The sequence below is a fragment of the Athene noctua genome, chromosome 7 (genome assembly GCF_965140245.1).
Source record: "Athene noctua chromosome 7, bAthNoc1.hap1.1, whole genome shotgun sequence".
Classification (NCBI taxonomy): Eukaryota; Metazoa; Chordata; class Aves; order Strigiformes; family Strigidae; genus Athene; species Athene noctua.
This window is the reverse complement of record NC_134043.1, coordinates 26,807,225-26,833,480: the sequence shown is the minus strand read 5'-3', so window position 1 is coordinate 26,833,480 and position 26,256 is coordinate 26,807,225. Positions and strand designations below refer to the sequence as shown.

The 26,256-nt window shown below is 39.6% G+C and overlaps 1 protein-coding gene across 5 annotated transcripts in view; it reads left to right on the top strand.

The window, feature by feature from the left end:
- The first annotated feature begins 768 nt into the window (after positions 1–768).
- The window catches only part of PCNT (pericentrin), a 102,184-nt gene continuing 76,696 nt past the window's right edge, over positions 769–26,256 (top strand). For 3 of the 5 annotated variants that reach the window (XM_074910224.1, XM_074910225.1, XM_074910222.1), the window contains exons 1-15: positions 769–916; positions 6,841–7,035; positions 8,996–9,046; positions 9,960–10,139; positions 11,548–11,691; positions 13,128–13,292; positions 14,601–17,096; positions 17,182–17,274; positions 17,473–17,649; positions 18,641–18,896; positions 20,658–20,716; positions 20,892–21,066; positions 22,601–22,737; positions 23,253–23,364; positions 25,477–25,509. In XM_074910224.1, coding sequence (XP_074766325.1) covers positions 863–916; positions 6,841–7,035; positions 8,996–9,046; positions 9,960–10,139; positions 11,548–11,691; positions 13,128–13,292; positions 14,601–17,096; positions 17,182–17,274; positions 17,473–17,649; positions 18,641–18,896; positions 20,658–20,716; positions 20,892–21,066; positions 22,601–22,737; positions 23,253–23,364; positions 25,477–25,509 — 4,327 coding nt within the window. In that variant the 5' untranslated portion in view covers positions 769–862. The remainder of the gene's footprint in view (positions 917–6,840; positions 7,036–8,995; positions 9,047–9,959; positions 10,140–11,547; positions 11,692–13,127; positions 13,293–14,600; positions 17,097–17,181; positions 17,275–17,472; positions 17,650–18,640; positions 18,897–20,657; positions 20,717–20,891; positions 21,067–22,600; positions 22,738–23,252; positions 23,365–25,476; positions 25,510–26,256) is intronic. The other 2 variants (XM_074910227.1, XM_074910226.1) reach the window with 2 other exon arrangements.

The following is a 26,256-nucleotide window of genomic DNA, read 5'->3' as shown; positions in this document are numbered from 1 at the left end:
AAGAGACAAGCTGCCAGTCTCGTAGCTAACTGTAAGTTTAATTATTTTTAATATTAAGAAAAGAGCACCTTATTTCTTCCTTGTTATCTGACAATTATTTCCTGATGTCAGCTCTCAGTGCACCCACACTTCCCAGATGAAGAGATTCTGCAGGTGAACTCCTCACAGCCCGCTTGCTGCAATGGAAGCGAGGACCCAGGACGCGACACAGGCGGCGGACGAGGCGTGCTGTAAAGGGCAATATTTCTGCACAGGAGTTTATAATCAACCTGGATGGGCAAGCCCTCTGCGCAGCACCTCCAAGGGGAGCGGCGGCTCCCAGGGCGGGCAGAGGGCCTGAGGCACGGCGGCGGAGCCCGCCCAGGCCGCCCTCTCCCCATTGGCTGTGTCCCAGCGCTGGGCGGGGCCTCGGCCGGCGGCCTGTTTGAAACGGGCCACCCAGCGCAACCCGCGCCGCGCGCGGCGGCTCGCCCGCGGTGCTGGAGAGAGGCGGGGCGGGGCGGGGCAGCGCAGCTCCCAGGAGTCAGTTAGCGAGAGTGGGTGGGGCTAAAACAGCGATCGCTCTCGGCATTGGCTGTAGAGACTCTTATGTATTGCGAGCTGCGCCAATTGCTGGAGGACTTCCTTCCCTTCCCCGGGGGTGGGCCGGCCCCTGATCGCTTATTGGCCGGCGTGGGCTGCCGCCGCCTCGTGGTTGGCGGGGGAGGCGAGGCGGGCGGGGAGAAGGCGCTGGGGCGGCCATGACCGAAACTTCTGTCCCCCCCGCGGTGTGACAGCGGTTGGAGCAGCGAGGGGAGCGGGCTGGGCCGGGCCGGGCCTGTCCCGGCTGCTGCCGCCCTCGGGCCCCCGCCTTGCCCGCCACATGGAGGCGGAGGAGGAGGCGCGGAGGCAGAAAGTGGAGGCCGGCAGGTCCAAGGTGAGTGGGGGCCTCCCGCCCTGGGGGGGGTGCGCCCGCCCTGGCCTGGCTCCCGGCACCCCGCGGTGCTCCCGGCCGGGAACCGAGCGGCGGAGCCTGGGGGGGCGGGCGCCTCCGGGAGCCGCCCACGGCATCGTCTCTGCCCGCCCCGGGTCTCTTCCCCGCGGCGTCGGAGGGTTTTCCCTCGTTGCATGGCGGGGTCGGTGCCAACCTCGAAGCGCGAGTCTGGGGCTCTGGGCGGCGGCGGTGCTGAAGCATTGCTGCTTCCTTGGAGCTGTGTCAGGAGGTGAGAGGTGTTTCTGGGCAGCGTGGCTCTGCCAGAAATAAATGTGCCTAGCGGTGCTCCCGGAACGTAGGTTGCCTGGGGGGCTTCCCGAATTACTACAGAGGTATATAAACATCCTCAGTGAGCAAAGAGCAGCTTGAAGTGGTGTATATATCTTCCACCAGGTTCTTGTTTTATTGTTCTTTCCGAATTCTTCCATTTTTACATAGGATTCCACCCAGTTATTTGTGAAAATATTTCCAGGTGAGAATCCCCAAGAGTAGATGTTGCATGTTAGGTTACTTCAGTGGCTAGTCTTGCCTTTGCATCTGCAGGTGGGTTGTTGGAGAACTGGGTTGATTTGGTTTGTTTCCAGTCATGCTGTTGGCCAATACTTCACTGCTTTGAGCAGTTACATGCTTTCAGTTAGGTTGTAGTTTGGTGGGACTGTGTAGAGTGCCCATATGATGTGACATGTATGAAGATAACATTCTTTTAGTAATTATTGTCTGCAACTATATGATAGTACTCGATATGTATTAACCCTCCTTTCTGCTTTGTTTTGGTAATGATATCCAAGAAGCTGGTTAGAATTCCTTGATTACTTTTCTTTAAATTCAGCATTTCTGCTGGTTTTTGAGTTGCTCTTGTCATATTTCCCTTCTGGGAATCTGTTGCTGAATAAGGCTTGCCAGTCTGTAGCTACAGCTTTTCTCAGTTCTCATCATCCTAGTAGGACTGGAATGGGGGACTGCAGCTGGAAGGGGACAGCTGAGGCTGCACAGGGTTTCAGGATGTTTGGACAGGTCTGATGTTTACATGATGTGCTACAGCCTCTTCACCCCTGATATCACTCCTAGTGATTCTCCTACAGGTGTAACAGCATGGCCTCTGCAGAGGATCCCTCTAGAAATCTAGCTAGAGGAGTCAAAGTGGCTTGGAGCTGTGCTGTCTGCTTCAGATTTTTTTAGCAGTCATCTGTGTTTCCGTTTCAGATCCCTCTTCCTAGTGCTGTGCAGAAGGCAATTAAAGAGAGTGTTCCTGGGAGGGGAGTGGGGTTGTGACTGGGCTGCGCTGAAGCAGCTTGATGGTGGGCAGTACAGCTCCTCTGTCCCTGGCCTTTCCCACCCAGATGCTATCACGGTTGCCACACTCTCTGCTCAGCAGCTCCTCATCCGCTTGCCCTTGCAGCCTTGTGTGCTGTGTGGACAAAATCCCCTGTTGGAGAGCAATTGCATGATTAGGTTTCGGATTAAGACTGAGAGAGGAAACTTTGAGAACAGGTTAAAAAGTTACATTAGCTGTGGCAAGACTTACGTTAACGTTTATTTTGTTAACACTTCTCTTAAGTGCAGTATGTGTTTATAGCTAGAAAAATGTGATGGTCTTGCCTTGAATAAGTTATTAGTTCCCACCTGTTGTACAGCTGTTGTTTGCCATTGGAAAAAAAAAAAAGTAGGGACTTGCATTATGTTTCAAGTTATGTGTGCAGAACCAATGTTGTAGTTCATATTTTCTATAAACTAGGTGTTAAATATCACTCATCTTACCATTTTTTAGAAAAAAAATATTGTTAGCAATATCAATGCCATCAGTGTTGCTATTGCATGGTATTGCATGCTTGATATACTGAGAAGAAAGGACTTAGAAAGGCAGAGATAGATGTAGTGCTTCCTCTGCTTGTTAAAATGTCGGAGATCCATTACTTAGCTAGCAGATTGTGGGCACCAGATTTTCAAAAAACATCCAGACAAATGAATGGCAACTATATGTGTTGGGACTTATTAAATACAAAGATAGTATGTTAGGATTTGGAAAGCAAACATGTGAGCTGCACATTTATTCCTTAGTATGCTGACACCCATGTTCTACTATATATGGCTGTGTGCTTGCCCTGTCTCTGTATCTTTACTTATATACCTGAAGTTGTAGAGCTAGCTAGGAACAGATGCATATTGGGCTAATTACTGGAATAAATGCACCTTTGGTCTTACATGGTGTAGTCCTTTCTGTGTTCTAAGCCCACAGTAGGGCGTGGTCATGCTGCAGGACTGTAGCTTGCTTCAGACTCTTCCTTTGGATAGCTCATGTTTTTGAAGGCTCTTATATAATAAAGCAGTATGGAAATTTGTTCTTTTCCTTTTCTTTTTTTCTTGTTTTCTTTGAGCTGCCCTCCTCGTGAATACAAATGCAATTTTGAAAGGGAGATATGACCATGAGCAGGTACAGTATTTCCTTCCTGTGGGGCAGGCCTACAGGAGCTTAAGGTGATCCCATCCCCAGACTGATACAGAACCGTTCAGTGTTCACCCAGATCAGCTTCCTGAATCATCTCACCACATCACTGCGAGGGTGCGCACAGCGGCAGAGGACAGGAATGTGAGGCTAGTTGCATGCTGCAGGCCTCTGTTGTAGCAGTCTGACTTGCCGCAACCTATGCAGTCAACCTAACTGCAGTCTGATACTGCTTGAATCTGGAGGTGTGAACTGCGGTGGGGTTTTTTTGCATCTCCCCCCCAATTTATTCTTTTATCTTTGGCATCCTTGGATTTTCGTCTGCGAAATAATGACTTAGGAAAGGAATATAATGTCAATGTTTTCCTCTTTAAACCAGTACTTGTATTATTCTTTTTCACATAGGAACAAAACCTCCATTATTGAAATGCATTTAAATTATCACCTAATAATAATAATTCCAACTGTTGTATTAATTGGAAATTGTTGGGATTTGGCAGCTAAGTACTGACTGTATCGGGTACTTTAGATTTCCATTTTTAATAAATGTAATACAGATAGCCAAGGTAGTAATTGGGAAATGGAATGAAGCCCAAGTATTCAGTGCTGCTTTTTTTCCCTCCTTGTTTTTTTCCACCTCACGTTACCTAGTATGCATGTTGGCCTCTAGTTACAGACCTGTATGTGCGAGAAGTTTTTGCTGTTTCTGTATTTTACACTGTAGGAGCTCAAAAAGGAGTGCCTGTTTTCCAGGAAGTTTTCCCACTTGATCAGTTGAGAAAGCTCTAGAAAACGTTTCTGGGTTCTGTATAAGAGCACTCATTGCTTAAGTTTACCGTATCCAAGAGGTGGACTAAGGTTTATTTGAACAACCTGTTTCTGTTTGGCCCTGATGTGGTTTTCTGCTCTGTTTCATTTTCTATGGGTATTCTTTTGGTACTGATTTCTGAAGCGTGTAAAGCAGTAAGTCGAAGAGTAAATTATGTGTGAGGTGGGCTGGGGAGAACTGAACATTGCTGCATGTGCTGTAGTTTTCCTGTCTGCTGGCCCATGTTGCTGGTGCCAGTCAGCTTGCAGTAATGTGACAGAAGGATGTCAGTGCAGCAGTGAACTGGGGACTGGGATGGCACGGGGACCACGCAACACAAAACGTGGCAGGCTAGTTCTGAGATGCTTGATGGTGCTGTTTGTGCCAGTTCAGAGCTGCCTTGTGGTTGCCACTTTTAACTGCTTGGTCCTGGTGCAGTTGCAGTATATTGGTACTTGCAGAAAGGCCATGTGTTCCGCTCTTAGAGGGCTGCTTTGGATGCTACTGTGAACAGTGGTGTTGGTGTTCCTGTGGCATGCTACATCTTAGCTAAAAATGGAGCACGTGCTGCCAGAAAGCAAACTGAGAATTTGATCCTTCAAAAGGGGCAAGATGGGCTCTTACTGGGATGGGGTAGAGTCAGCGTTGTACACTTTCTTCATATTCACACACAGTAGTTCATGTTGGATGACTCTGTGTGTGTCTGATGATACTCTTATAATGGCACTTAAATTTATGTAGCTAATTAAAGGCTTTGGAAACCTGATATTGCCCTAAATAGAGCTTTTCCTCATCCAGTGATTTCATAAATCTGGAGCATGCTTGACTCCAGATACTTTCATGGACCAACAAATCCTGTAGTTCCATAAAATTTTGGAGTAGTTGGATATTTTTGCATGATACTTATTATGATTTCATATGTTCAATACATATGAATAGGACAGAGTTGTTTTCTTTGAGTTGCGCATTTAAAAATTCATATTCATTTAGATGTTCAGTCATGGCAAGTCTTGGTATGTTAATGTCAAATACTTGGTCTCTGTTCATGAAATTGTTAACTGCTCTCTGATGGCCGCTCTCTCTGCCTTTTCTTTCTCTTCTGATGTTTTACTCCTGTTTTCCCATTTTTCCTGCTTCGACAGCTTCCTCTACTCTTCATTTTTATGAAGGTTTCCTCCTGTTCCTTTTTGCCATGTTATCAGGTTAATTAGTGCAATAGCTATTTTTGACATATATTGGTATTGGTAAGTGCTAGAGTGAACACCTGATTTCAGAAAATAGTATCTGTGTCTAACTACAGCTTCATCTACTTGTCTGTTTGTTTTGCTTATTATGAAAGGCAACAGAGCACCTGGCAATCTGTGTTTAATCTGCACTCAGTATTAATAACTGTGGAAACTACAGAACATAATCTTAAAAATAAGATATTCGTACATGAACATCTTGAATGCTGGTAAGAAAGGGAGGTCTCCCTGCAAATACACCTTGTAAACAGGCTGCTTAGTGCAACAGGTGTGTAACTGTGTATCTGTTGAGTAGCTAAGCTGTCAGGTTGAAGTTGCTATAATGTCACCAGTGTGAGGCGAAAGGGCTGAACTAAATCCATTTCACAAGTTGAATGAAAAGAAACAGACACAGTTCTTCTGCAAGGTGTCTATTTTACAGGAAAACCAAGCCGTCAAGCAGTGGATTTTCTTATGTATTGCAGGTGGAACTTGACAAATATGTTTACATCCTGTTGTCACTTAACTGTTTTATATCCCTGTGATGAGATATGAACAGTGCACTTGATAACCTATGATTGTAACCTTGGAGATGGCTTTTTCCTTACGAGAATGATGGCTGGCTTTATGCTATGAGGGAGATGTGACTTGGAAATGCTGCCTAAACACAATACTAGAGTTGAAAATACAATAATCCTTTTAAAGCTGTTTGAGGTGCTAAGGAAAGTTGGGTAATAAATTCTGTCAGTGACATTCTTTACAAGTCCCTGGTGCTTTGTAGAGCTGTGATAGTGTGATAAAGTAGAGCATCTGATTCTTCAACAGAAAAATTAAAATGACCTGGCTTAATTGATTTTCTATTTATGTACTGTAGGCTGCTTTCTGGCTAGGAAGTTTTGCTGTATTCCCTTAAGGGGGTGACAGGGAAGGAGCATGAGGATTCACTTCCGTTAATTTTAATCTTAAAGCTTACGCTGGCAAAGATCTGTTTAGATACATTTGTAGGCAGTTACTGGTTTTGCTGGTCTTGCAGAAAGACTGCTCAATTATTCTTTTTTCCTAATGATTCTAGTATATTAACAACTCATTCCTCTACTGATTTGCCTTGCTGTAATTCTGGATTATCGTTGACACATAACCTTTCACTGAGTAAAATTTGATTCCTGTATAGAAATGAGTCTTTAGTACTGGTGTGAGATTTCTTGCTTAATTTCACAGTTATCCAGTATATTCTGAATGTGTAGAAAGTAGGAATATAAAGCAGGTTTTTCTGCAGATGTATATATTTTACCACGATAAGATCTTCATCACCCATGAGTGTGTTAATCTTGTGGTCCTGCTACCTTTTTCTCACTTACCTCTCCCTCTATCTCTTCCAATCTTTTCTGCACAGTTTGCTAACTTCAGACAACGAAAACCAAAAAGTGACATCACGCAGTCGCAGAAAAAGACGGCGAAGAGGAAGGGCTCGTCTGTCCACACGCATGACGTTCCGAAGGAAGAATATGCCCTCGCAGCCCAAGATATTGGTAAGGGTATAGAGACTAAGGCTGAAGACACCAACCTACTAGAGACAACAGAAACAGAGGTAAATCTTAGTATTTCTTGCATTTCACTTGACTCTGTCTGCAAATAAGTATTCCAAGTGATTGTTTTACTTGGGTGTTAGCTCTCTGGCACTGTCAACTATCTGCCATTGAGAAGTAAATTGATGTATTTTCACTTGTAATAATTCTCTTACAAAGTGATGTAAACAACTGAAAAAAAACTTCTCCACTATATGGACTGGACAGCTGGTATTGTCAAGGAACTGTCTGATCTTAGCCTGCTACATTGAGATATTTCACCTGAATTTTCACTGCTGTGAACTTATTTGGGCAGATGTCTGGTTATGTGGCTATGGCTTCATGAAATGGCAAATCCAGACTGAGAGACATAGTAGCTGAGCAAAACTGCCAGGACCGTATAATGCACATCATTAGTTTGATTTTTTTCTCTCATTTTGCTGACTCAAATATGCTGACTGTTTTCTGAAAAAATGTAATTTGTTTCAGCATGCTCTTAGTATCTCTGTTGTAAAGCTAGCATAGATGTTATGTTCTGTGACAAGTTTAAAATGTGACTCTGCTTGTGCCTGATATATTTCGGTATGTTTGTACTGGTGACCCTTTAAAGGTAGTCATGTTAATACAGACAGAAATATAGCTTGTGATATAGCTTAAGAGGTTACTAGACATCTGCTACTAGATGTACTGGTCTGCCTGAATTAAGCAGTTGCTTTCTTGCTTTAGCTCACAAGCAAGATTTAAATTTTTATATCAGCTGTGGATTAGACAGTCATGTAATGCTTTTTCTTTCTTTCTGTCTTGTAATAAAAATAAGCAAAATGTAGCTTTGAACAATTTTTTTAATAGGAATCCAGCTTGCTTCAGAAGCGGTTGGCTAATGCTTTCACAAGCCTCAGAAGCTACAAGGCAACTCTGGCTATAACAAACTGTATCTGTCTTGTCCTGGCAATTTGTTTAGAAAGCAGGTTCCCAGTGCATTTCAGCGTGTAGTCTATTCAAAGGTTTGTGACTTTTGGGGAGGTGGTGCCTTCTGCATAAAAAGCATCTCTCCAGCTGTTGGTGTGTTTTTACAACAATAGCATCAAACCAGTGTGTCTGCGAACCTGCAGTAACTGAGGATACCATTTGCATGTATTGTCCTGCTTTCTGTTGTGAGGGCATCCCTAGTGCTTTGAGGTTACCCTGAGCATTGCAAAGGCTTTTATGAAGCTACAAGCTGTCTGCCCTAAGGAAAAAGCATACAGGATTTTTTCCCTCAACCAGAGCAGTGTTCTTATTGCATTCATGTGAACTTAAACTAAAAAACCAATCAGAAATCATTTATTGCTTCTAAACAGCTTCTGTCACAATATCTGTCTTGTAAAGGAAATGGAATTGCTTTCTAGGTTATGTGGAGAGAACAGGTCTAGGGAGACAGTTATTGTTGGAAACTACTTTGTGCAGATTCAAAACAGAGAGGGCTATGGCTGCCTTTTCTAAATAGTGCTACAGTCATCTCTGTTCTGAATTTAGTGAGAGGTAAATATCTTTTAAGATATGAAGCTACATTAAGTATATGTGTCAGAAAATAGTAGTGCTTTTGTGATTGTCTGAATGATTTTAGCATGTTTGTTAAATAATCTGCTGTCAGTTAGTTTACTAATACTTAGTAGTAAATTGAAGAGTGCTCAACAGTATTTGCAAGCCACAAAAGAGGAATATAAAAACATTATATCTCAGTGGTGAGACTTAGCCCTAAATTTTTGAGTAGACAATCATAGTAGTTCTAAATTTTTTGCATCTTTTTCATTCATTTGACCATGGATAACTAGCTGAGTTTAGCATTAAAGTCAGTCTTTCTCTCTCTCACTGGTATGTTGTGAGACAGCATGGACCTTTCTGTCTTATGTGCTTTGGGTGTTTCCAGAAAAAATCAGCTTTTCCTTATGTGTCTTTAAAATGGCCATGATTTAGTGTTTGTTTCATGTGTTTACTTACCAGGGGAGTGCTGACTTGTCCAGCTGGGATGTACTGAATGATCATGGGGCTGAAGTAAGTGTGCAAGAATGTATCTTTAGTAAAAGATGCTGATATATGTGTGGAAAAAAAGTGTGATAACTGGTTACTAAAATGATTACTTATTGAGCATTATTATCAAATGTGCTGGAGGTGATGCAGTTTCACTGCTTTACAGTCTGAAACAGGTACTTATCTGTCAGTACATGTATGAAATTGGTTGCTAAGAGACCTGGTTTTAGTGAAATCATGGACCTTGTCCAGAGAAATCTGAACTGTTTTTAATTGAAACATAGGTTTATTCTTTTTCATATGTTAGAAACAAATTATTTAAAGTAACATACAAGATACTATCTCCTCTGTGAGAATTGTGACAATGTTGCTCCTAACAAACCACACCATTGATTGGAGCAGCTTCTGTCTTTGTACTTGTTTCTTTTGTTTTGCTGTTAAAGGCCATAGAAACTCAGAGTATGTTGAATATTTATTTGGAATAGTTGCTTACACTTGAATTTAATTTTAAGTCGAGTTCTGCACTCAGCACAGATGGATGTAAAAACCTTGTTTAGTTATGGTAGTGTTCCTGCCCTGCCCTCTTCCCCCCACCCCAACTTGTAAGCTGGAATGTATTTTAAATCCCAACGTGTCTCAAAATGGCACTTTGCCACGATTTGGTGCTATAGTCACAATGCCCTTCTTCCTAATTTACTTTCGTTCCTTAAAGTATTATATGAAAATATATTATCTATGCAAATTTTTTATTTGAAATTTTTAAGAATTAAGGACTGTCTATTTAATAGAAACATTATAAATAAAGTCTCAATGTTGAATTACTTTAAAGTAGAATTTGCTAAGAATTTAAGCTTGAAGCTGAAATTATATTTAGAACAATCACAAAAGAGAAATGGCATATTGTTTTGGTTAATAAATTTTTGTTTCTTTTATGAAGAAAGTTACGATAAATTCTGCTGCAGAATACAGTGAGCTTGATGCTAAGATGTGTCAGGTGAGAATAGCTGAGTTAGAGAACAGACTTCTGGAGAAGCAGGAAGCAGTCGAACGACTCACTGCACAGATGGACAAGCTACAGGAACAACTTACCCAGCACAGTGACTCTGTGCAACTTCAGGTATGTTTTGCAGAACTGGATAATGGGGATACTACTTTATTGTAATCTTAAAAATCTTTAGTGGTCAAAACTCAAAAAAAGTTTTGTTTTTTATTGAAAAAATACTTCACTTTGCTAACATGTGCTGCAAAAAGCAGTACCTGGGATTTCCATGCACCAACGTCCAGGACTTCATATTGCTGGAATCAAGTGAGAGTAAAATTAAACTTGAAATGCCTCTATTTTTAGAGTTTTTATGAAATGCATAGTTAAATTAGTCTGCTGAGAAATGTTTGGACTTGTTTTTTATTGATAAATTTTCTTAGCATATTGAGGAGGCTTTTGTAGAGGGAACCCGCAAGAACCACTGCAGTAAGTATAGTTAATCATACTTTGAGGTAGGGGCTCAATGTAAAAGCATGGGGCTTATATTTTTATAAATACTGACTTTAAAAAAAAAAAAAAAGTGCATTATCAAGGTCATGCTGGAAAATAGTGGAGGAAAAAAACCCTAAAGAATCATTCAAACTACTGAAAAAGAAGTACTTACTGAAATGTCAGTGTTTCTGTGGATATGCCTGAAAACTACTTTAAGGATGCAGCTAGGCTCCTTTCCAAGTGTTCACGCAGGATGGCAGACACCACTAGCCCATCACCCACCCGATGACTTTTTCCCCCAGAGATCATTCACTCTTTTTGAATATTTGTAAATACTTGTGGCTTTTTGGGTTTGGGATTTTTTTTTTTTTTTTTTTTTGTCTGGACAAATGATGAGGTAGGATAAGTCAAACTTTAATAAACTGATGTGTAGCTTCCCCTCTCCCAAAATATTAAGAAAAAGATAATTTGAATTTCCCTTCTCTAGCATTTCTGTGTAAATTTTCCGGTGCTTCTGAAGAACAGTTACTTCCCCCTTTACATGTTGTTTTTCTCCTTTTAGGACTGGGAAGCAAAGACCTTTCCTGTTGGTGAGAAATAAGTTGAAAAGGTTAATGTGATTAAGATAAAATAGGATTGTTGTATCCCATCTCATTAGCTTTCTCTCACATGACTGAAAAGAAGAGCTGACAGATAGGAAACAACTTAAGGGATACTATATATTTATTACATCCTGTAGAAAATGTGATTGCTTTTACATCAATAAGAGCTATAAAATTTTAAAGTAAAAACATTTGTTTCATTACTGATATCCTATCATTTGTTTAAAAAGTCACTTTTGATTAGTTTTGTCATCTCTTGAGATCAGGATGAGATTCCTCTTTCATCAGCCCTGCCAGCATGTTTGAACACAAACATTTGTGGTCCTTTGGTGCAAGTTTGTTAAGTGTAACTATAGAGTCTAACAGCTTTGCTTTAAGAAAACTTATTGGGTTCCTAATACTTCAAGAATATTTTAATTTTAAAAGTGTGGTTCTTGTGACCCACATAGGAAACTACTGTTCAAGAGCAGAACGATGTCATCAGGAAACTAAGGAGCTGCCTTGAACAGGCAAGGAAGGATTGGCATGACTTACAGGAAGAGGCTTCATGTGTAGCTGGTCAGATCCACTATTTACAACTTCAGTTACATCAGGTGTGCCTCTCCTCCTATTTCTGTTTTCTTACAAAGAGAATAAGAACAGGTTTGGACTATGAACATAAAAACACACTGAGCTTATCGCATAGCTCTTCACTGTTCAGCCTGCAGTGCAGCAGTGAAAATGATTTCAGGACAAGGCAGAGTTTTCTCCAGTTGCTAGGGAGAATTCCTAGAAATATCCTTTTATTTTCCACTTAATTGCTTGTGTAATGTTTGGGAGGTTATTACACCTCTTTGTTCATCAGTTTAGCCATTGTTAGTGAATTTTACCCAATTATGTTAGTGATTTGGCATCTGTACGCAACAGTCACTGTAGCGATAGGGGCTTACATATGATCAGTTTTCCTTGCCTTTGCCAAAGAAAGCTCTGAATACATGCACGGGTAAGTGTAACAGCTCAGAAACCTGCTATGTTGAGGTAATGTGACTTGGCTCAAAGAAGAAGATTTAAAATAACCTGAAGACAGTTGATGCAGCCCCTGTGACACACAGGAACCTGCTTCAGTGCAACAAGTTGACTGTGGATCTAATAATGATTATCTCTGGGTAATGACATATACTAGAGCCTTTAGTCTACTTTTAAAAAAATATTTTAAAATAATTTATAATATATATATATACACACACTAGCTCAGTGTTTTCTCTAAACACTTGTATATGTGTTGTTTTGGGAGTAGTATATGCCAAAAAGTATTAATTATGCTCACTTACCATTTCAGGTTTGTAAGGTAAAAATTGTGCTAGGAGGGATTACATGTTTTAAATGTCTGGATAGGAAGTAGGTCTAAAAAAAAATTAAAAACTGGGACTTACTGAAGTCCAGGAATTATCTTGGAGTTTTTCATGTCCTGGCAAATAGATCCTCTCCTAAATGAAATTTTGGAAAAGGACAAAAAAATTACTGCTTTCTATCTACAATTCTGATTGCTATTGACAAAGTGTGTGGTAATAGTGAAAGAGACTAGTACTGTCTTAAATATTATCTCTTGGTTTTAGCAAAGTCTTTTGGAAAAGGTTTTAAAAACACATTTTATTTTACCACCATAGGGGTAAATGTTTTCATTTGGAGGCAAGTGGAGAGAAAAAAAACCCCAAACAACACCTCTTATATTGAGCTGTAAATCCTTTGCAGAGATTTTTTTCATAGTCCTCTTACCAGTATGTCCAGTCCATTGGAAGTCCTGCTTTGTCATGGGCGCTTCATAGAAGTGAATTATCTAACACTTATATCTTTACAGTAAGTAATAGTATCTAAACTTGAAAGTGTTGTCTGACTTTTTAGGGAGATTCTTATTCACTGAGAATGAAAGACATAGAGTAGTAAGTCTATAGTAAATGAATACAGTATATTTTATGCATACAGCTAGACTTGTGTATGAGTTAGTCTGATACAAACTTTCTTCTGACGGTGAGTACATTTCTGTGTTTAGGTTAATGAAATGCCGAGGAGCAAAAGCCATGGGAAAAATGAAGTATTAGAAGCCCAACAGCAAATATCCTTGTTTCAGAACCATCTGAGAGAGCAAAATGCTCATTTGGAGACACTACATCAGAAAGCACGTGACCTGGAAGTACAGCTTGAATCTCCTCAAAGGGTAAAAACTGTTTAAAATTCCTTTATAGTTATGAGTTCTAGGTAGTGAGGTTTTTGTTGTGATTGTGCAAGCCGAGGTGGTACTTCTTGGAGGAAGAACCTGCAATGAGGATTTGATTTGTGCATGAGTTAACATTGATGCTTCAGGACCGAAATTACTATTTATTATGGAATTAAAAGTCTGTTCTTCTGAAGGTAATGATATTCAGCTAAGGCAAAATAGCTTCTCACCTCTTAAGATTTATTTTTTTTCATGAAAGTTCTGACTCTTTAAAATTTGCGTATTTTTTGAAATTACTCCACTGGTTTGTGTTGCAGAAAAACTGGTCTTTAACTCAGTTAGTAATATAAGAAGTTTCCATGAGAAGCAGGTCCATCTGGTGTTTTCTGAATTAAGGCATGTCAGAACATAACTGACAAGAGGCTTGCAGTGGCGTGAAGGTTGCTGAATATGCTGTGGAGACATACAACACCACAGTTGTGCACAAACTTGAAACACCTAGATGAGAGTAAAAGTTAACTGTATCTATAATCATGTTAGTTTCAGATACAAAACAAAGCAAAAAGCCTGTGTTGGAATATTTTGATGTAATCATTCCAGAAACAAGCACTATGAATAAAGAAACTCAGTTAAAAAGACGTAACAGATTTTTTTTTTGTATAATATGTTTCAAATATGGTGATGATTCTTACCTGCTGTAGTAGCATAGTCATGAAAACTTTTTCTTAGAAACAAATTTATAGGGATTGTGATTACTAGCATATATTAAAGGAACAATTTTAAAAGGTCTGATTTCCTTTAATTAAAAGGTCTGATTTCCTTTAAGCACATAATCAGCAAAGCCGTAGATAGAAGCCTTAAACTTTTAAGTGAATCAGATGAGTCAAAATTTGTCATGGCTGTTCTGTTGGCCGCCTCCTGCCTATGGAAAGTGTTTTCTTTATGCAGATGGATGTGAGATGGAGAGATGTCTGTAGCGCTGATCTTTTTTATTTTTTATTTATTCATTTGTTTAATTAAAATATCTGAAGTTTGACACAGCTGCTCTTTTCATTCTTTCTGGAGCCAGTGGCATACCATTTGTTATTGCTTGAACAATTTGATATTTGTTACCACATTTGAAGAGTCTTTAAGTAGTACTTTCTTCTCAACAATGTGCTTAAAAATCCTGTTGTCTAGGCCAATGATGCATCTTGCACTTAACAGTAAATATTATTTGTGAAGACACATTAAAAGCATGAGGCTTAAAGAAATTAAAACATGGCATATTTCAATGGCATATTTCATATGTAATATTTTATTTTGAAGAATACGAAAGATAAAGAAAATCTGCTTGTCCAAATGGAAGAGGATATGAAAGATACAATGCAACAACTATACAAAAGCATAGGAGAAAAAGAACAGCATATTAAAAGTCTTCAGGATCTACTGACATCAGAAAGATTTAGCTTGTCCATGCTACAACATACCCTTTCTCTCCGTGACTCTGAAATAACAGAATTAAAAAATGAAATAGCTTTATCCAAAATGAATGAACAGCAATGTATTGACAAACTGAAAATAAGTCATGAAAAGGATATTTGCAGACAACTGGAGAACTTGAGGGCTGAGCTGGAGAAGTGCCACAGAAGAGAGATTGCAGAAGCCAAGCAGGTATATGAGGAAGAAATTATTTTAAAGTATAAGAATGAACTTGAACAGTTGAAAAAAGAACTCTGTACTCTGAACTCTGAAGAACACATTCAGAATTTGCAAGGCATAATAATTGACATAAATAACAGACTTTGCGAGTCTGAAATTAATAAAGAAAATTTGAGAAAGAAACTTGAAAACCAACAGGAAGACTTCCAGAGAGAAAAATATGAAATTGAAACTAAATACAAGGATTTAATTGATGACCTTAAGTCTCAACTTTCTGATGCAGAAGAGCAGGTCAAGGAAGCTCAGCAATATAAACAAGAAAAACAGTCCTTGAATGAAGAGATTCAGAAACTGAATTCTTTCATCCAGGAATTAAATGAAAAGCGACTTTATGAGGCTGAAAAAAGTGTAGATGTAAGGCAAAAGCATGATGAAGAGATTTTCCCCAATAAAAAGCTAATGAAATTGAAGGAAAACCAGGTTTTACCAGAAGTGTTGCAGAGAGCAGAGCTTGAGGAGATGTGGGATAAACCATACCAGTTAAAAGGTGAAGATGAGCTAGGTCATGAAGAACTAGAGTTCTGGCGGGACTTGGGAGTACATTCCTCAAGGGATCAACTAGAAGAAATTAAGAATTCAGAGATCACAGAGAAGAATGAAAGTAGTGATGGCTATAATCTGTCTGAAGAACACTTGTCAGAGCTAGAGCTTCTCAGTTGTGATGAAGGCATATTGGCTAAATATCTTATCTCCACAGAGAGACCAGAAGAGTCATATGCATCCAGCACTTCCGAAGGTTATGCAGTTGAAGAAGGTAGATGCAGTAGGGATGGGTTAGGTAGTAGCATACTTCTAGAAACCAGCAAAGATTTTATACCTTCTTCATTAAACTTTGGCCTTCATGAGGAAGCATGTCCTAGTGCTTTGGCTCAAGAGACTTATGAAGAGACTGAGGTAGGAGCAGAGACCTTTGTTTCATTTTTGTCAGATAACTCCCTGCAGCAGAACCAAATAAGTGACCATGATGACATAAACGAAGATGAGACAGCTTGTTTAGTAGAGAGATGTGTGAAACTAACAGAGCAGCTTCAAGAGAAAGAGTCAGTCTTGAAGAAATCTTATCAGGAGACACAAGAAGCTGTTGGAAAATGGGAAAAGGTAATGGCTGAGCTCTCACATACACGTGTGCAACTGGATGAGGAACGTGAAGCGCGGATCCGTTGTGAAAAAGAACTTCTTCAAAAAACAGAGAATGAGAAAAAACTTGAAAACAAAAGAATGTTTCTAGTAAAGCAGCAGGGTGAGGATGGCGGCCAACCTTACTGTGCTTTAGAGTCTTTAACACAAGTGTCAAACTCCTCTACCTGGCAAGACATGGTAAAAGACCTCCAGGAGGAAAGAGAAATGTTGATGGTGCAGCTGCGAACTCAGGAGCAATTAGTGAAAGACGTTCAAGAGCAGAAAACAGCTTCTGATTCTGTAACAAGTGAAGTACAGTCTCTTTTTGGACGTCAACTGGCTGCTTTGCAAAGTCAGAGGGATCAAATGCAAAGCCAGCTTGATTCTCAGAAGGCTAAAAACCAGACAATAGCAGAGCTGCTTGGTCAGAAAGCTGTGTCTGAAGAGACATTGCTGAAAGAACAGGAGTTGCTCAAAGCTGAAATCAGTGATAAAGAACAACTTTTAGCACAATTACTGAAGGAAAAAGCAGCCTTAGGAGAAAGGTTATCTGATGTGGAGGAGGATCTAATAAAAGCAGAAAAAGCACTAGCAGAGAATGCTAACATTATTGAGGATCTTGAGAAAAACATACATGAACTCAATACTGAAGTGAAAAACCTCAAAGGAATAAGGGAGCGTGAAAGACTGGGATATGAGGACAGGCTAAACTCCAGCAACCTAGAAATTCATAAACTTAATGCTGAAACAAAGGCAAAAAGTATTGAATACAGTGAGAAAGAAAGCCAGCTGACCAGAGAAATCACCTGTTTGAAGAAGGCTTATTTGGAGCTTGAGACTCGCTTGCAGGAGTCCTTTCAGTCTGCACAAGCTGCGCAGGAAGCACAATCAAAGATGGTGAAACATTATAAAGAGGAAATTGATAAAAGGGAGACTCAACATCTTGCTGAATTAACTAAAGTGACTTTGACACACAAGAAGGAGGTAGGAAACCCCTATAGCAGCAGGAGATAGGGGATTTCAGAATGCTTAAGGTAGTAATTGCAAATGTTTGTATGCCTGTTTTCAGATAGAAGAATTAAATACTGAAATAAAAGATAAGGTGGACAAACAGCAGAAGTTGGAAGAAGAAAGAAAGGAACAGATTGCTTTAATAAAAAAGGTAAAAGTTATAATTAGGTTTATTTCAGGGGAAAAAAAACCCCACAGTATTTTGCGTCATTTGCAGAAATCTATTGTTTTTTTCCATGGTGTCTTTGATTTGGGGTCAGGAGGAGGGGAGAATCTTGGCTCAATTATTTATTAAGGAGCTAACTAACCCTATTTTGAAGAAAGCTCTTTATCTGAGTATTCTCTGCAGGTACATGAGCGAGAACATGATCGTGAAATCTCTGAACTGATTACTAAACATGAAGAGGAAAAGGAGAAGCTCCGTGCTGAACTAAATAAAGAACAGCAGCAACTGTTGGATGAACTTCGGCAGCAAATGGAAGCCACACACAAAGCAGAGATGGAGCAAGCTCAGCTCCAATCACAGGTAAAATAAACACAGTAATTACTATAGTACTTACCTGGCTGATGTATAGAAGTTTTTGAATCTTGTAGATGCATGTGCTCTTCTGTGTAGTGCTGCAATTAAAGAATTAGGAGTGTTCTCTTTGTGCATGGTAGTAGATATTTTGAACAAGAGTTCTCTGGGATCCTCACTGCAATTATATTTTAACTTTAATTCTGAAGCAAACTGGATGCTTAAATTGATGGGTTAAAAAAAAAAACCAACCCAAACTTTGTCATTTTTCATGTGTTGTTAAGTTTAACAAGTAAATATATAAAAACTGCTAAACCCCTCCTACTTTTTAATTATCTCACTGATGTAATTAGGAATGCTTTCATGCTGAATTTCAGTATGCAAACTGAATATTTGCTGGGTTTTTGAATACTTCCACTAAATGTAAAGTGGAAATGGAAGGAATATGTCTAGTCTTAGGTCTAATTACAAGATGTTGGGGTACTGTTTAGTTTATTTAAGATTTGAAAAGTATGGTTGCTCTATTTTAGCTGCCATTTCTAACTGTTGGATATTCCTCACTTCTTTTTTTAATAAAGCATGGTGAATTTTATTTCCACTTTTCCAATAACACTTCAGAATTTTGCTTTTTAGCAAATTATAACCAGTAGCAAATATGAGGAATTTTTTTAAATAGATGGTGAAGGGTTGGGGTGTGCTTGCGTTATGTTCCAGTGACATTGTGAGGAAGTGGACAGATAGAAGGTATTTGGTAGGAGGTGAGGTTAAGAGGCAAGTAAGAAAAACCTTTTATTTTGCACTGAGAATGTTATGCAAATCTTACTGTAACAAAAGTCAGCTTATTTTCAGGGTTCTGTCCCTGCCATGTAGAAATACTCTGCAAGTGCAGAAAGGCAAAACTTAGACGTGTTTAGCAGTTGAATCCAAAACTGGTCTTGAAAAATCTTGAATGCGTTTCATTAGAGGGCGCGTAAAAACTGTTTTTTCTTCTCCATTACAGACACTCCACAGCCTTGAATTGGAGGCTTTACGCCTAAGCTTAAATAATATGCATACCTCTCAGCTTGAGCTTACGCAATCTAACTTGAGAAAAGAAAAGGAAACGGCCCTTGTGGAACTACGTGAGATGCTCAATGATAAACGTGCTCAAGAGGTAGCAATTCTGCAAAGCCGCCATCAGCTGGAGTGGGAGAAGGTTAAAGAACAGTGTCTCAAGGAAAAAGAAGACCTTAAATCAAAGTATCAGCAAGAACTAGGTATGAAAATTTGGGAATAATAGACCAGAAATTTAAACCCCATCAGTATTTTTCTTCCTCCACAGGTTCCTGTCTTGGTGTAGAGCCAGCCTTTTGAGTGATAGCTGGTGTTGACTTGAACAGGGACAGCAGCTAGTCTGGCATGTGCAAGAGTGCGTGGTTTATATATGAAAATGAAGTTGTCCAGACCTAAGTTTAATTTTTCTTAACCATATGGGTGTTTTGCTACTCTCTCTGTAAAACAGCACTATACTGAACTAGTTACTTTCAAGAGGCATTAGACGGCTCTCATAAGGAATTTCATCAGTGCAGAGTGTAAAGCTCTTATCCCTTACGTTTCTTAAGGGGTTTTATTGCCTTAAGCCACTACTGACTACTGTTGTGTTTCTGACAAGATATGGAAATGCTTCCTGGTTTGCCTTCTCAGTGGTTTTAAAGGGAGGTTAGAGGAGTCAGAAAGGAACTGAAAGGCTCAGTGAGAACCTGCATCTGGGTGTCTTTTGAGATGTGTTTGATATAAGATTGTATCTGACATCAGCAAGAGCAAAGCTGCACTTTACATTATGGAAGGCCTGCTCGTGGTGCTCTTGGCATTGTTTGGGATATTTGCCTCTTCCCAGATCAGGAGACCATTTCTGACCTGTATGGCAGAGCTTGAGGAATTTTTGAGGCCTACAGCAATTCACTGAAGAGGCTTAGGAGCCATGCCCTTAGTTGTTCTTCCCTGAGACAAAGAGAATGTTTTAGGGCCGTGTCTTTTTGACCCAAGAGTAGAAAAGCATTTGTTGCCACCAGTAATATAGTGAACTGATGGCATGGTGGGATTTGGGAGCAGAAGGAGGTCTATATGCAGTTCTGAGACTGTAGAGGAGAATCTAGAATCAGATTATGCAGGAGACCTGGTGGGGAGTTGTAGATATTGTTACCTGGGGAGCTAGAGGAAAGACATTTCTCTTTAGGGAGGCAATGACTGGGCATGACTCAACTCCATGGAGTGCTGGGATGCTGTCTTGTGACTTAGATAATATTTCTTTCTCTACTGGACCATTAGCTGGGTAGCTGGCACCATCTTAGTCTCTGAGTTCTCATTTCCCACTGGAAGACTTGAAATAAGGTTGCAAGCTAAGTCAACAGTACTTTGAAGGTTTGAGAATGAGACTGATAGGCTTTTACAGGGTTTTTGGAGAGAGAAGAGTGCTGAACAAGTTGGAATGAATCTGGGGAGTAACTGGGAAAGAGGAAGCCATCGGTGTCAGTGATAACTGAGCAGACAAAAGGATCTCTCTTGCAGTCTGTTTCCTAGGCATTCTTAGAAGAAATTTGAAGTTTCCTACTTGCTGCTGCTGCCTGCTACTCTTCTGCTATGTCTCTGGAGATAGTGATGTGCAGTGAAATACTAGCATCTAAAATGAGACTGACAGGCATTTAAATTTATATCTTTAAGATTAAAGGGATGGTGTCTTGGTTTTTTAGTGTTGTGCTCTCTGGATTTAAGCAGATTTTCCTTTGCTAATAAGCTGAACTTAACTTCAGGGTTGTCTTTGCAGTTGTAACTGCTAGATGCTTATCTTCTAAAATGAAAGTGAGTTACTAGGATATAGTATAACAGCAGGTTTGGGTAGATCCCAGTATCTTACACTTCTGCATGTCTACCTGTTTAAGCCCCAGGTTTGATGCTGAAAATGGTAATCTCATCCATATTTCTACTTATTTAATCATACCATTTTACATAAATTTATTAATAAGTATTTTATTTCACAGTTGATCAGAGAAAGAAAATAGAATTGGAAATGGAAGAGACACATATCCAGGCATTAGAGGTACAAATTCTGTTCTTCATACAAGAAAAAGTAAAACTTCTTTCAGTAAACTAGAGCTGGTAGAAGTTGCGTGTCTACTATACATTTGTTGTAGAGGACAAATAAATGGAGGAGGAAAAAAAGTACCAATCTACTAAATGTGTTTGTTTTAATAATGCATGTGTTGTTCTCTTAGACTCTCAAAAGAGACTTGGAATTGGAGGCTGATGTGTGTTTAAAAAATACATGTGAAGAGCTTTCTGAAAAACATCAGACTGAAATGGTGGAACTGCAGAAAACTCTGGAAATGGAATTAGAAAAAGTCAAAGAAGAGCTGGGGCTTCTTTCTCTTGAGAACGAACAGTCTAAAAGTAAGTTCCATGGTCTGGGAAGCAGTTGTCTCTCTGGAACAACAGCAAAGCTAGCTAAGTGTTTTTAGAACCTGTATTAAAAAACAAATACAAGATATATCCATGTACTCTTACTTAAAAACTGGGTTGATGGCATGAGACTGTCCAGAAAGAGGATGTAAATGAAAAATTATTTAAGGTCTGGGTAGCTGTGTCGTGTTTTGACTTCCATAGAATGAGATGGACCTTGTTTTCCTTCAGGCATATTAAAGGGAGGTGCTGTTTTGCTTCCAGCTGAAACTGGTTTTGGCAGTTAGTGAATTCATTAAAATTCCAATTAATATCAATAGAAGCTTCTTCTAACAAAAAAATAGGATTTGGATTGTGAAGAGTTAAAGCTTAATGGAACAGTAGTTTTTTAAAAATACTGTTCTGGAAGTGCTGTTTTTGAGACTACTGTAACTGAAGTTATTAACTTGAAAAATGGAATCTGGATGAGTACCTAGCCAGATACATCTGTTTGTGTCTTTTGTTGAGGTATATGTAGGAGCTAGAACTATAAAAAGTTTGTATAGGTCTCGGAAATCTGACATATTTATTGAGATAGGAGTTGACTGGCACAGTAGCATCAGATATGCTGTCAGTGATGGTGTGAGAAGGAGCCATGAGAGGTGGTGTGCCATGAAGTGAAGAGAGCTACCTGGTTGGGTTGCATAGCTGCTGAGACGCTATGCGGGTGAGAGACATGGGAAGTAATACTCTCTCCAAATAAATGGAAATGCAGTGTTAAGGTACTGGATGATGTTGGCTGGCAGGAAGCAAGACCAGGTTTGAGAAGTGAAGAGTAGCCTTTTTCAACCTGCCAGGGGCTGGATGCTTTCACAGTGTCTGGCTTGCCTTTGGCTGCTGTGAGGGCATGTTTTTAGCAATGGCTTGTTCTTCCCAGCCTGCACTGACTTTACTGGATTTTCTTGAACCTTTATCGTTAAAAGTCTGTTCTCTGAGGATTACATGTATGTTTTGCAGCTAGCTGTGGCTAAAATGTAGTCACTTAATTGCAGGTTCTTTCTGGGCAGGTCAAGATTTGTTGACTAAATGACGTAGTAGCAAGTTTAGAGTTCGGAGAGTGCTTAGCACTGAGACAGAGCATACTTGGCATGAACTTTCCTACTCTACTTGTTTATCCTACTGTCTGCTGCTGAGTATGGTCTTAAGAGAAATTCTGTGTAGGCTGTGAAGAAATGCTTGATTCCATGTTCCAAGTATGTGTGTCTCTAGCACAAGATACTTGTTCATGTATGCAGAAAACAGATGCTCATCCCTCCAGCACTACTGTTGGTTTTCTCTTGGCTAACAGCATGGGATGCAGAGAACTGGGAAGCACCATGTGGAAATGTGTGACTTTCAAATACTTTACTATTCAAGTATTTTTGTGATTTCCTGTAAGCTAGCATTCTAGTTTAGACACATGCATTTCTATTTTACCTGCACAAAAGATGTATAGGTTATTCAGTACCCAGGATGATTGTGTAACAGAACTAATTTTTGATTTTAGTAAAATATATAGAATTGGAGAAGCAACACCAGTTAGCCATTACAAAATTACAAGAACAGCTGCAGACTGAACATAACCAACTTCTAGAAGATGTGAAGGTGAAAAGCCTAGAAAAAGAACAGAATCTTCAGAAGGAGGTAAAGAAGATTTATTTACTTGTTTAGAGTGGCTGCTTACTCTCTACATAACAAAACCTATACTATATATATACATATCATTTAGATGACTTGTTTGTATTTAGGGATTTTATTGAAGAACTAAAATGCATTAATGAAGCAGGTAAATACTCTGGGATTTTTCTGTAGTACAAAATCTTTTGAATGAAATTCCGTTTGTGTCATTTGGTACTGTTCCTCTGTATTTACATGCTTAATTTTCTGGTTCTTATGTTTCATTGTTATTTAGCTAATACTTTATTTTTGCTAGTAATGATAAATATGGCATCAGGAACAAATTCCTTTCTCTGAGAAGTGAGTCTAACTGTTAAATGCTACTCAGTATCTCTTGATAGCCTGGATCAGGAGCTGAAAGTCTATTTGTCACTGAGTGTTTCCACCTATTTCTGATAGAACTATCTGTTGCATATAAAATAAACAATTAGAACAAAATTGTAAAAAGTTGGGTTTTTTGTTTTTTAACATGCCTTCCATAGCTGGAGGAACTTCAGGTCATGCATGACAAACTCAAGACTCAGTCACAAGAAGAAATCAGGCAGCTTTGGTCTCAGCTTGACAGTACCCGAGCAAATCGACAAGAGCTAAGTGGTATGTTCATAACTAATACATTTTACTTTTTGCCTCCTCTTCATACAGAAGTACACATTATTGACATAAAATACTTTCAGTTGTGTACCAGAAACACACAGATAGGTCACAGAAGTCTCAGTGGGTTATACCCTAGTGATCTGTTTCTGAAGTGAGAGATGACTTGGTGTCAGATGACCAGCTGGTTCTGCAACGTCAAAAAGCATGGTGTGGCTGTGGGGAAAAGTTCACTCCTATTGTCCTTTTCCTTCCCACTTGGTTCCTGCATACTATAAAAATATTTAGTGAAAACTGAACATTTTTCATTTCAATGTCAAATCAAAAAGAATGTGGTTAAAAAATGGAGAAAATGCTGGTCAGTGCAATACTATGTTTCTCTTTGTATTCAGTATGGAATTGGGTATGAATTCAGTTGAGAAAACTACTAATTGAGGTAAACAAAGCAGTGAACTTTACTATAACTTTAAGTGGTTTATCATGGCAATATTCTTTTATCTGGAGATAATTAAAAGGCAGAAATATGTTAAAACTAATCAGGTTATATCTTGAGGTAGAAATAGCATTTTTCCCTTTCAGTTTTGAGGTGAGTTAAATAAATGCTTTTTCACTGACAGTCAACGTGAAGATTCATCATCTTCTGAAAGACTTTCAATTCTTACATACAGAAAGGCAATGTAATTTAATTCTTACATGTAGAAAATAGGAATGAACAATAATGTTGTTTTCCTATAAGGCTAAAAACAACCTCTTTTTCATAATGAAGCTTCTATTTGAGAAGTAAACAAATACCCTAATCATAAAAGCAAAAAAACAAAAGGAAAAATGTTGTGCACAGCAATTAAACATGAACGGGTTTTGGTTTTTTGTTTTTCTTTTGTTGTCTTTTTTTTATGTGTATCTGCATTAAACTTATGAAAAAGTTTTCGAGCCTAAGAATGGATGAAATCTGACATTGTATGTCATCATAAGACATCAGACATTATAAAGCTTAAGACTTCTGTTTGAAAATTTAGGTATATCACATAAAACAGCTTTACAGTTTAGTGATCAGAAGTGACACGTTTTTGCTTGTTGACATACACACAGCTGAGACATTACATCTACATGCAACAAGAAATTTTTTAAAAATTAAAAAGCTGTAGACTATGATGTTAACCTTGACTATCATAGAATCGCAGAATCATAGACTGTTTTGGGTTGGAAGGGACCCTAAGGATCATCTAGTTCCAACCCCCCTGCCCTGGCCAGGGACACCTTCCACTAGCCCAGGTTGCCCAAAGCCCCGTCCAACCTGGCCTTGAACCCTTCCAGGGAGGGGGCAGCCACAGCTTCTCTGGGCAACCTGTGCCAGGGCCTCACCACCCTCACAGGGAAGAATTTCTTCCTTACATCTAATTTAAATCTATCCTCTTTCAGTTTAAATCCCTTACCCCTCACCCTACCCCTATCAAGGGTCCCTCCCCACCTTTCCTGTAGCCCCTTTCAGTACTGGGAAGCTGCTCTAAGGTCTCCCTGGAGCCTTCTCTTCTCTGGGCTGAACACCCCCAACTCTCTCAGCCTGTCCTCACAGGGGAGGTGCTCCAGCTCCCTGAGCATCTTCATGGTCTCCTCTGGACCCACTTGAGCAAGTCCATGTTCTTCTTGTGCTGGGGGCCCCATAGTGGACACAGTACCCTAGGTGGGGCCTCACAAGATTGTGTGTTCACGTTGTATTGAGACTGTAGCGTTATGTGGTCGTCTTTATTTCTGCTGGAGTAATTAAAACAAAAGTCAAATGTAATATGCTTCAAATACAATTTCAGATTTTCTGAATAATATAACTGTAAATAGCTTTTGAAGTATAGTAGAGTTTCGTGAGGGTGGCTTTTTGTTGTGGTTTTGGTCATAGATTGACTAAATAACTTTACTGTCTAGTCAGACTTTACCTTCGCTTTTTGGATCTCTGTTTTGATATTACAAAATTATAGCAGATAGCACTTCATAGTATTCGATGGAATTCTTATATTTTGTCTCTGTAGCCCTAATCTTTATCAACCTTTCAAACGTTTTTCCATGTTTCTAATCGCTTCCCATTCTTTGGACTGTTTCTGTTTCTTCTTCCTCTTGCTTGAGATGGTGAGACCAGAATGCAAGCCCATGGTCCAGGTGAGAATTTCTCTTTTGGTGTGTGAGATCTTTAAGATGTTTTGTTTTCCTCTGCTTTGCTTCGCTTGAGTGATCACTTGACAACTCATTTGCATTGATTTGAGAACTTGTGGTGGCGGATTTAAAACATAGCAGCTGGATGGTAGGATTGCTGCTCTGACACAAGAATGACATGGCAGTTCGAAACAGTTAAACAATTTTCTGTGTCAGTTTTGTGCCAGCAAACTTTGCTGGTTAGGCAAAACCTACCCATGTCAGATCACATTCCCTTGCCCATGGCATTGGTGGTGTCTGCTTGTCACTTGATTCCTCTGGTTCCTGTGCCTGGCAACTGCTCCCTTTGGCAGCAGGCTTGAGCTATGTGCTTCTCTTCTGTTTGCATGTTCAATGTGAGAATTTTTGATGCCAAGTGTGCATTTTCTGGTTTGCTACACAAAAATACAGTGACAATCAGCTGTGTTGCTTCCTGGGTGGCATCCTCTGTTTCCACAAATGTTTCTGAAATTTCTTTTGTATAACATAGGCAACTCCAAGTTCGTTCTTCTTGAAATGCTGTTCCCATCTTCAATTGATTCCATGGGGATTCAGCTAACTTAAGTCATCTGGGAAACTTTTAAAATTCCCTCTCATGATTTTTGTCCTTTTTTCCTACCTTTTAACTTCCTGATACGTTACTGCTTCTTTAATACAGAATGTGGAGAAGAAAGCTCTCAGAGTTCATGAACACGCTGCAATGTTGGCCATTGC